Source organism: Poecilia mexicana, unplaced genomic scaffold, assembly GCF_051168715.1.
Source record: "Poecilia mexicana isolate PSO_F unplaced genomic scaffold, ASM5116871v1 scaffold_9, whole genome shotgun sequence".
In the NCBI taxonomy this organism is placed as follows: Eukaryota; Metazoa; Chordata; class Actinopteri; order Cyprinodontiformes; family Poeciliidae; genus Poecilia; species Poecilia mexicana.
In genome coordinates, this window is record NW_028263378.1 from 5,070,557 (window position 1) to 5,080,551 (window position 9,995).

Consider the following 9,995-nt stretch of genomic DNA (forward strand, 5'->3'; position numbering starts at 1 on the left):
GTAGAAGTTTTTCTGTGAGTATTTAACTTCTTTCTGTATAATATTAATCCTCTAGTTCTGATTCTTCAGATTATTGCTTTGTTTTTGTTTCTCTAAATTAAAGAAAAAGTGTCATTAAATTGAATTTATATAGTCCCTTTAGTGTCTTTGTGGGTTTGTAGAACCAACAAACTGCAGAGTAGATGCCATTTCAGCCAAAATTAAATAAATAAATGGGTGAAATAAATAAAAAATGAGTAAAATAAATCCAAAAATGAAGAAAATGAGTGAAATAAATAAAAAATGTGTTAAATAAATAATTTAGCTTTTTCATTAAACCAATTTTTAATTTATTTATTTTTCATATTATCAATTTCCCAATTTCTTTTTTCATTTATGTATTTGTCATTTATCCCTTTATCCATTTACCCATTTTTCATTAATCTATTTTTCATTTAACCACTTTTCAATTTCCCTTTTTCATTAAGCCAATTTTTTAATTTTTTTATTTTTCAGATTATCTATTTCTCAATTTCTCTTTTATCTATTTTTCATTTATCTATTTTTCATTTGTCCATTTTTCATTTATCTATTTACACATTTTTCTTTCATTTATTTTTTAATTTAACAATTTTTCAATTTCCTTTTTCCATTAACCCGATTTTCTATTTCCCAGTTTCATTAATCAATTTCTCATATATCCCTTTTTATTTACCCATTTCCTTTTATCTATTTTTCATTTAACATTTGTTTGAAAAAATTTTTATTTTCCCATTTTCCAATTCCCCTTATTCATTTAGTATTTCCTTATTTTCTTATTTATCACATTCTATTTCCCGCAAAACTTAGGAAAAAATAAATGCAAATGAGGAGAGGCACGTCATCAGGCTACACCTTCCCCAATTGGTTGGTTAGCGTCACCTGTACTTTGCTTCAAGAAAGATGGCGACCTACTACCGGGTTATCAATAAGCTGAAGCTCATTAACTTCATTAGAAAATAGTGTTATTACTCCTGACTTTATTTTTGGTGTGGCCGCTCAGACAGAACGTGTTTCAGCTGGCGGCTCTCATGGACTCAGAGCTTCACCGTCGGGGGTTTTTATAGTTTGGACGAAGCGGCCGCTGAAGTTGGCTTACGATTGAAGGTTGGGGACGCCTTCGTAGCTACCAGCTGTGGTCCAACGATAAGGAGCAGATTTTACTGTACATCGTAAGTGAACTGCAATATCCAGAGGCAGCTCTATGGAGCATCGAGCTGAGAGAGTGAGAGTGCCAAGCCTTGGAGATCTGCATCGGAGGCCATCTTTCAGACATGGTGGACCGCTGCTGTCCGTCCAGGATCCTCCGGTTGCCCAGACGTTGCACGGTAAGCTAATGCTGATGTTTGTTTGCCAACTACAGTCATATTTAATCAATAGGTGCTCAATTACGATCGCGGAAGGTTTTGAGTTGATCTCGGCACTAGGTGACAAACTGAACGCCGCCAGGATGTTGAGACCAGCACGTCCAATACATCTTAAGGATAAAATCAACAAAACGTGTTCAAATTAATGGCCCAACAAAATTAATAATCTCGGTAGTTATTGTTTAAAAGGTGTTGCGCCTTTCTGTGCATTTCGGTACCATTACAAAAGTAAAAAGGGACTCAAAGACCCTGATGAGCAGAGCATAAGTTTTTAAATTGGCTAATCAGCCACAGCTGTGTTCATGAGAGGAGAGGCTTTTTCAGGAGAAATAAATATGAAGCCTGAAAACCTAAAATCTTAACGGACTGAATCCGTTGTGTTTTTAGCTAATCTCTGCTGGGTTTGTGGGGCGCAGGCGGTTGCCACGGCAACAGGTTGATTAAACGACAGTAAAAAGGGAGAAGAGGTTTAGAGTCATTGCTGTTATTTTACTTTTGTTTACCTTTGCTGGGCTGCATCACAGCCGCTGTAGTTTATGAACGTTCAATAAACGACAAACAAATGGCTTATACCGCGATAATTGTGAAATTAATATATTTTTTTTAAGTTTCACAAGATGTGGCTTTAACCTAACTCCTGTCAGTCTGAAGTTTCTCATACTGAGTTCATCAAACCAAAGTTCAGATCTACCATAACTGACTGACACAGGTGATCACCACCAGGTCAAAAGTACAGCTTGTTTTTGCAGCACATTCATTAATGTTTCCATCATGTATGTTTTCAGATGCTAAGCTGTCACAGCAGACCATCCTGCAGGCCTCTGGTCTCAGTGTTTCCAGTGATCTCACAGCTTCAGGATGACCAGAGACCTTCACCTTTCTGGAGCAGGAACACCCGGCCACATGCACTGGTGACACATTCATTTTAAAAAATGTGGCTGTTCTTATAGCATTGATATGCAAGAACCGTCTGTATTTTACAGTTTTGAATAAACAAAATGTTTATTATGAAATCTGTGTTCCTTCTAATCTGTGTAGTTCTAATGTAATAAAATCTCATGTTTTCACATCCCGGAGACAATAAAATGGATCGTTTGTGGCTTAAAACAAACAAAGTAATCTTAATACAACAAGGCTACAAAAATAGAACACAGATTGAAAGTTTTGGACCCGTTTTATTTTTTGGTTTCATTACACTGAAGATTCTTCAACATGAAGCTAAACAGTGAGTGGAGAACCTTGTATGTACTAGAAATGAACAAACATGACATATTGGGTTATTAATAGTAACCATAACAGTTATTTTACACAGCTTGGTTTATTAAATAATGATTGTGTTCACTTACGGATGCCTTCAATTGGAAATCTGCAATCTGAAGTGTCAGTGAAATAGTTTAACCAGTCAGTCCTCAGGTCGGTCTGCCCTGCATGTTTCAGGTGTTTCCTTCTGTCACACCTGGCCTCAATAAATATCTGATTAATGGACGAGCTAATGCTATCGTTTGTATCAGTTGCTCTGGAACAAACACTTTAAAATGTAAAATGTTAATGTCCTGTATAACGGAGTGATATAGACAAATGTTTTCTTCTCATTGTGTTATTTTTCACTCTTTGTCTGAAGTTCATCACATTTCTGGATGTTCTAACTTTCAGTTACATTGAAGTTAGCAGGTTTTTAATCAGGGCCACAATGCCCTGTGTGTGTTGGGTTTAAGAAAAGAGGCTGCTCTGTTTGAGCACCAGCATTCATTTTTCCTCTGTTTTTTCACCTTACAATCATTTAACTAAGCATGTACTTATTTAGCAACCATATCAAAGAGAAAATGATAAACAAATACAAATATGCAGAATATCAAATGAAAAATACTAAAAACTACATTTGACATTTTGAATGCCATTTATGATACTTAATGAAAAAAAAACATATAAACAGAATGCTGAACATATATATAAAATAGGCAAAATATATATTAAAAATAACTAAATACCTGAAGAACTATTAGCGAATTGCATTTTAGTTAGAAAAATGTCTCAGGTAGTTGCTGCCTCCTTGCCTCCTGATCTATCCCTGAAATTACAGTGAACATCAGATGTGTGCATGCACTGTAAAAACAGATCAAGTTTTATTTTCCTCTCTACCCGACCTTAATAAAAGTCTAAACATTTCCTTTTTAGCATTAGTTAGGATTACCAAAGTCACTGTGATTTACTAATTACCCTGGAAGAATAAGAAACTGAGTGAATAGATTAAAAACAACCTTTAAAACCTGGATATGACTTGTTCCACAATCTATTTTTTGGGTTTTATTTTAGGCCACTCTTTGGTGGTTTTAACATAAGACCCAACATATTGAGTCAAACTCTGAACCCAACCCTGTTCTGTTAAATCAAGCCAGAGGTGGATCAGTGCATATTTGGCCCATTGCTGGGTTACGTGAAGAACCCAAAGTAGGTTGTTTTTATCCCAGAAGATTCACAGCTAAGATACGAAGTAATGTGAGTCAACCTAGAGTTTACAAAAAAAAGTATAAATTAAATTAGATATTGAGTCCCATTAAAAGTTGATATTTATGGCTGTGAACATCTTTGATTCAAACTGAAGTAAAACAAGCTGGATACTAAATTAAATACTGAAGCAAACATTTCTTTTAATCGTAACTAAATCAAGACACTAGTTTTGCTTCCTGAGTTAAACATGTCTTTAAGTTGAAAATATTAACTTGGAAAAATAGTTTAAATATTCTCTTTTTGTTGTTTAAATCTGATCAAAACTTTGTTTCATGACAATTGTGTGACTAACCTGTAACATAGAAGCAGTAACGTTTACACATTATATAATGTAATTGTACACAATAGTTGTAGGATTTATATTTACTTATTGGATCTGTTCAGCTGAAAAATATTGACATTTAAAATGTTGATATTTTTATTTCTGAGTTACTGTAATAGCAAATAGAAATAAATGGCTCACAATGCTGCAACACTGTAAGAATTAAGAGTTTAATGTGAATGAAATCAAAGTTAAAAGGGAAACATTGCAAAGAATAACAGCTCCAATGGTGGCATTATGAATAAAATTTGAAAAACACAAAAATACACAGAAGTGTTTGTTAGTGAATTTAGGAGAATAAGCATAACATACCATGCAGGAAAAACAAGATATAAAGATTTATTTCAATATACCAAAATCATTTCTTCATAACCAAAGTTTTACTTTTCCTTTGAATAAAAGCTACATTTATATCAAAAGAAGTAAAACAAAAAGCTCTACTGGAGCAAACTCAGTTTGTGGCTTCACTGTCCATTAATAATTTGAGTCACATTCATTGAATCAGAATCTTAGTTTCACATATTTTGATCTCAGATGTTTTGGCATCACCTGCTGGTCCTATATTAAAATAAGGGAAGAGTTTCTCAGTGAAAGTGTCTCTGTAGGTGCAGATGAGAGTCATGTCTTCAGAGTCATAGAAGGACACGTCTCCACTTTCATAGTCCAGCTGGACTCTGATCCTCTGGAGACTCTTCTTCACTGTGAGAGTTTTACCAGCACCATTAGTGTATTTTCCATCACGGTAGAGTAAACACCAGATTCCATTTTTTGGCGAGACGTATATCTCTCCCTTCCTGTCCACAGACTCTTTAGCCAAACCAATAATCCACTCAGGATGATCTCCCACCTCCACATCCCAGCTGTGTTTCCCTGAGCAGAAGCCTTCAGAACCAAACACTTCAATATAAATGTTTCTCTCTGGATTATCAGGAAGCTGCTGCTTTGTGTCTCCACGTCTCAAACTGGTCAGATCATCAGACAGATGGATCCATCTATTTGCAGTGTTTGGGTCCAGAATGACGGGACTGAACTTCACCTGGTCCTTCATCTTCTCCCAGACTCTGAAGGACAGGTTGCCCAGGTGTTTGGCCACATCTGTCAGAGCTCCTGAGACCAGCTGTGGATCTGGCAGTGACCTCTGACCTCTGGCTCTGCTCTGAGTGGCTTCATAACTGCTGAGGAACGACACGTTGTCTTTCTGCAGCTCTTCTTCAACAGCAGAGATGCTGTCTGACAGAGAGGAGATCTGCTCCTCAATCCTCTTCATCTCTCCCATGATAGTCTTCCTCTTCTGCTCCTCTTCCTCCCTCAGAGCTGCCAGTCTGGACTCCTCTTCCTCTCTCAGGAACTGGTGGAGCTTGTTGAACTCTGCTCTGATCTGTCTCTCTGTGGACAACACCTGCTCCTTGGAGTGTTGAATCACATCATCGTATGTTTTCTCCACTTGTTTGTGTTTGTTCCTCTTGTCCTGCAGAGACTTTAAGTCAGATTTCAGCTGCTCCTTCAGCTCACTGACTGCTTCTTCTATAGGAACCACTTTGTGACTCTGGTGGAGAGAAAACTCACAGACAGGACACACAGCTCTCTGCTCGTCTTCACAGAACCAATAAGGAACCTCTGAGTGTTTCTCACACACCACCTTCTCTTTCTTCTTCTCTCTTTCCATCTCAGTTGAAGCTCCTTTCTGTGTCTCACCAAACGAATCAGCGAGGTCTTTAAGGCAGAAGTTGATGGACGGATCCTCCTTTGATGATCTTCTTTTACAGATGGGACAGTTCTTGTTTCCAGTTTGTTCCCAGAATTTCTCCAGGCAGCTTGAACAGAAGCTGTGGTTGCAGCTCAGAGACACAGGATCTCTGAAAGTCTCTGAACAAACATGGCAGCTCAGGAAAGTTTCAAAAAGCGCGATTTTATCCGCCATTTTAGCAAATTTCTCTGCTGAAGTCAGTCTTTCACTTAATTCTTCTTTAGAGATGGGAGACTTTCCTCTCGCGGTGTTCTTCTTCCGCCAAATATTTAAGTTTTGTTTTCCTGTTCCGGGTCGGGTTCACTGAAAACTGCTGTTACATAACCTTGCCACCAGATGGAGCTAATGTCTTTCTCTTTGAATTAAATGAAAACTTATTTTTTACTTATTTTTAAAAATGTAAGTCTTTTTACTTCTCCATATCTTTCGTTTTAATCTGTGCCGGAGAATCCGAAAAGTATATTTAAAATAATATTGCAAAACAATCATTGTGATGTAATTTTTACCTAGTTGACTTTTGTGCAGATCTTCTCATTTACATACCTCAGCAGGTTGAAAGATTATCAGGAACATATGAGTAACTGAACAGATTGAACTGTCAGTAAAATTCTGAAACATCATAACTTGAACTAGACCGCATTCTGGACAGGCAGTCAGACATATAATGCAGATGTTTAGGACCAGAGAGAAATCTAAAAGTTGCATGACATCAGCCCTCAAGGCCTGGAGTTAAAGATCTGCCATGTTACATTTAATCTGAAGCAAAGAATAACTTCTCAGCCATTTTCTTCTGAAAATATTCCGAAAGTCTGAATAATCTATTTTTAGTTTGAATCACCAATACAGAACCAAATACCTGTCATGTTGTCGAGATCATAATCCAGTTAACTGAGTTTTGTTCCAAATCACAAACTTTGCAATGGTGTCTCAGTTTAGAATGTTAAAAAGAAAATTTTCAGGTATGGTGATTCCATTATATAAGAAAAGCATTTAAAAATCACATGTGAATAAGTTTATTCATGTGATAAATTCATTAAAAAACACGCTTTCTACAACTTCCTGTCGTCTTTTTTGTCTTTTCTGCCAGTCATAACTTCCGGTTGTTGAGCAGTTGAGGAAGAAAAAACACCTCACCTCAAACTTTTTATCAAACATTTTGAGCTTTTTTTCCCCCAAAATTGGTTTGTTTCAATTACTGATATTAGATTTTTACAGGAACTGAGAGCACAACTGTTGGATAATTCAGCCATCCTTTTGTTGAAGTGTACAGAAAATACAACCAATAAAACAGGGTTTTCAAAGCAGCCAAACATTTATCTTACATTAAATCTTTTAATGTTTAGTTAACGCATAAAAAACATAATGTTACAGATTGTTGGTGAAAATGTAAACAACTGAACAGGAAGATTTGCATTTTTCACAAAGTTTACAATAAACACATAACAACAATAATAAATAACTTCAGTGTAATTGTCTTGAGGCTCTCTGATTATGCCAGTTTCACCAGCCTCTCACTGGCCTCCCACAGTTTTTTTGCCACACCTGCGTCTCTTGCAAACGGACGCAGAGTGGCAGGCTGGCAGTCGACGAAGTAACCCCCGCTGTGCTTGGCAGCTTCGTCCGACACGGCGCAGTAGATGACGGTCTGAGCTCCGATGTCACACGGCACAGAAAACATCCACATGATCACCTGCATGAACATCCGGAACAGAAACGAGAAGTGGCACGTCCAGCCGCTCTGGACAAAACCTGGAAACAGAAAGAATCAGAAAACGTCTGAAACAGTTAAAAACATAATCAAATAATCAATTCAACAACCATCTTTAAGCAATTTTTCTGCAAACAAAACAAGAAAGTAAGATGCATTTTTTTAAAGAATCTTCACAGAAATCACGACCAAAAATGGGCAAAAAAAAAAAAACAGCTGCTTTTATCTAAGTGTAACATTGACACAAATATTAATTTGGAGAAATTAATGGAGGAACTAAGCATGTTTCTTCTTTCTACTAAGATACTAAAAAATGATCAAATGAAAAGTCTGGAGTTCTAGCAGACAGTTGCGCTGTCACTATCGACTTCTGTTAATCTACACGCTCAATTTATTTGACTAATGTATTTTTGTAAGTAATTTTGTTTGTTTTAATATTTTGCATTCAGTAAATAGAACCAGAGGTTAAAAAATGGTAAGATTACCTCCCACACTGAAAAATATAAATTAAGTATGGGAAGAACATTTTAATGCGTAAATAATACTGGGGGCATTTAATCAGTGTTTTTCTGGAGTTGGCACTTTATACACAGAGGTTGTTCTTTATTCTGGCCTAATTCTTAGTTTACCTTTTATTTTTAGTATGTGATAAATGCCAACATTGGCTGAATGAAAGAAAACTAAAATGAACAAATTTTTGGAAGAGATTTGTCTAAATGAACTAAATAATTAGTGGGAACCCTATAATTAAATCTTAGATTGGAGTGAAAAGAAATAAAAAGCTCTTACCAGGATGCACGGCATAGGAAGTCACTCCTTTTCCCTCGGTGATGCGGGCCAGTTCCTGACTGAAGTAGATGTTGGCCAGCTTGCTGCGGCAGTAGGTGAAGAAAGGCAGCAGGTTGTAGTTGAGGTCCTGAAAGTCCAACTTCTGGTATTTGTAGCTGGAGCAAGTGAGAGTTATGACCCGGCTGGGGGCGCACTCCTTCAGCCGCGGCAGAAGCAGGTTTGTTAAGAGGAAGTGGCCCAGGTGGTTGACTCCAAAGCACATGCTGAAGCCGTCGTCTGTCCAGTCAAGGATGCCGGGCATGCCTGAGGAAGACCCAGTGGGGAAATGCATGACATGACATGAGCTGGGCATGATGGAACATTGACCTGTTTTAATCGGATGTGTTTTATATCCAGGAAGCATGAACTTACCTGCGTTATTTACCAGAATGTGCAGACTCTTCTCCTTCTGCAGAAACTTCTTGCAAAAATCCCTAACAGAGCGCAGGTTGGCCAGATCCAATTCCATGTGGAAGACGTTAAAAGATCGACTCTGAAGTTTGATCTCTCTCACGGCCTCCTCAGCTTTTTCAGGGTCTCTGCAAGCAATGATGACACGGGCGCCTCTCGTTGCCAGGGCAACAGCTGTCTCCTTGCCAGTACCAGAGTTACCTCCTACACCAAGAAAAAACATGTTTCCGTCGTTATTTCATCTGAAAAACTTTAAATTAGTAACAAAAATGAACTCTGCTGTTATTAGCACAATTCATTTAGCAGCAGCAATTAGTGGGTAAAGGTGATAATGATTTAATTGCAAAGTTTACTGCAAAAACAGTAAAGATGAATAGCAGAAGCAATGTTTATTTACCTGTAATAAGAACAGTTTTACCATCAAGTCTTTTCAGCTCTGTGAAATATCTCCTCCTTTTCATCCATTTTAAAACTAAAAATACACTTAAAGAGGCAACAACTGTATAGAGAAGATACATTTTCCGATTAGCTCGACAGTGATGCTACTACAAAGGTTAGCTTGTTAGCATGCTAACTGAATGACCGCCCTCAAATATGCCAACATTCCGGATCTTTTAGTTGTAACCGGACATAATTCAAACTAAGCTGAATAAAAAAAAAACGGACGTGTATTACTGTTAATCACAATACCATAAAGGCATCGATTTACAATCTTTTATTACAATCCATTTTTGGCTTATCAAATGATGAGCTCGTACGCTGAAGATCTCGCGAGAAGATCCGAGTCTTTGTTGATAATAGAAATTCCGGATCCTCTTCGAGATCCTGTCCGTTTGGCTCGTTTTTTACTGCTCTCAAATGGATCCGACTTAGTGTAACTTCTGTCAGCTATGTTAATTTTCTTCAGCCGCCTTAAAATTTATGTATTTTATTAATTCTGGCGAATAATGACTTTACAGTACAGGGTACAGCCAAGAAAATGTGATAAATCAATTAATGTAATTTCATAATTTTAGTTTGGGTTAAGATAAAGAATTACGTATGAAAGCATGAGACTTCCTTATGCTTGCAAACTTGTTATTAGTG

The 9,995-nt window shown here is 37.1% G+C and overlaps 2 protein-coding genes and 1 long non-coding RNA gene across 3 annotated transcripts; 1 reads left to right on the forward strand and 2 right to left on the reverse strand.

Annotated features, from left to right (window-relative positions):
- Window positions 1-822: 822 nt before the first annotated feature.
- Window positions 823-2,398, forward strand: LOC148157618 (uncharacterized). Its single transcript, XR_015764191.1, has 2 exons — window positions 823-1,346; window positions 2,171-2,398. It is a non-coding gene; the product is annotated as an uncharacterized LOC148157618 (long non-coding RNA).
- A 1,973-nt stretch (window positions 2,399-4,371) lies between these two features.
- LOC148157619 (nuclear factor 7, brain-like) lies at window positions 4,372-6,219 on the reverse strand. Its single transcript, XM_088008661.1, has one exon. The coding sequence runs from the start codon at window positions 6,134-6,136 to the stop codon at window positions 4,709-4,711; it is 1,428 nt and encodes a 475-aa protein (XP_087864787.1). The 5' UTR covers window positions 6,137-6,219; the 3' UTR covers window positions 4,372-4,708.
- A 1,055-nt stretch (window positions 6,220-7,274) lies between these two features.
- On the reverse strand, window positions 7,275-9,701 carry LOC106933658 (retinol dehydrogenase 14). Its single transcript, XM_015013058.2, has 4 exons — window positions 9,307-9,701; window positions 8,871-9,113; window positions 8,460-8,762; window positions 7,275-7,711 (listed from the first exon to the last, which is right to left on the reverse strand). The coding sequence occupies exons 1-4, from the start codon at window positions 9,425-9,427 to the stop codon at window positions 7,452-7,454; spliced, it is 927 nt and encodes a 308-aa protein (XP_014868544.2). The 5' UTR covers window positions 9,428-9,701; the 3' UTR covers window positions 7,275-7,451.
- Between the last annotated feature and the right edge of the window lie 294 nt (window positions 9,702-9,995).

Excerpts from the sequence above, each read along its gene's own strand:
- LOC106933658 (XM_015013058.2), bottom strand. The coding sequence starts at position 9,427 with ATGTATCTTCTCTATACAGTTGTTGCCTCTTTAAGTGTATTTTTAGTT. Across the intron at positions 9,114-9,306 it reads TAAAACTGTTCTTATTACAG|GAGGTAACTCTGGTACTGGC; the intron begins GTAAATAAACAT and ends TTCTTGGTGTAG. Across the intron at positions 8,763-8,870 it reads CATTCTGGTAAATAACGCAG|GCATGCCCGGCATCCTTGAC; the intron begins GTAAGTTCATGC and ends GGTCTTCCTCAG.
- LOC148157619 (XM_088008661.1), bottom strand. The coding sequence starts at position 6,136 with ATGGCGGATAAAATCGCGCTTTTTGAAACTTTCCTGAGCTGCCATGTT.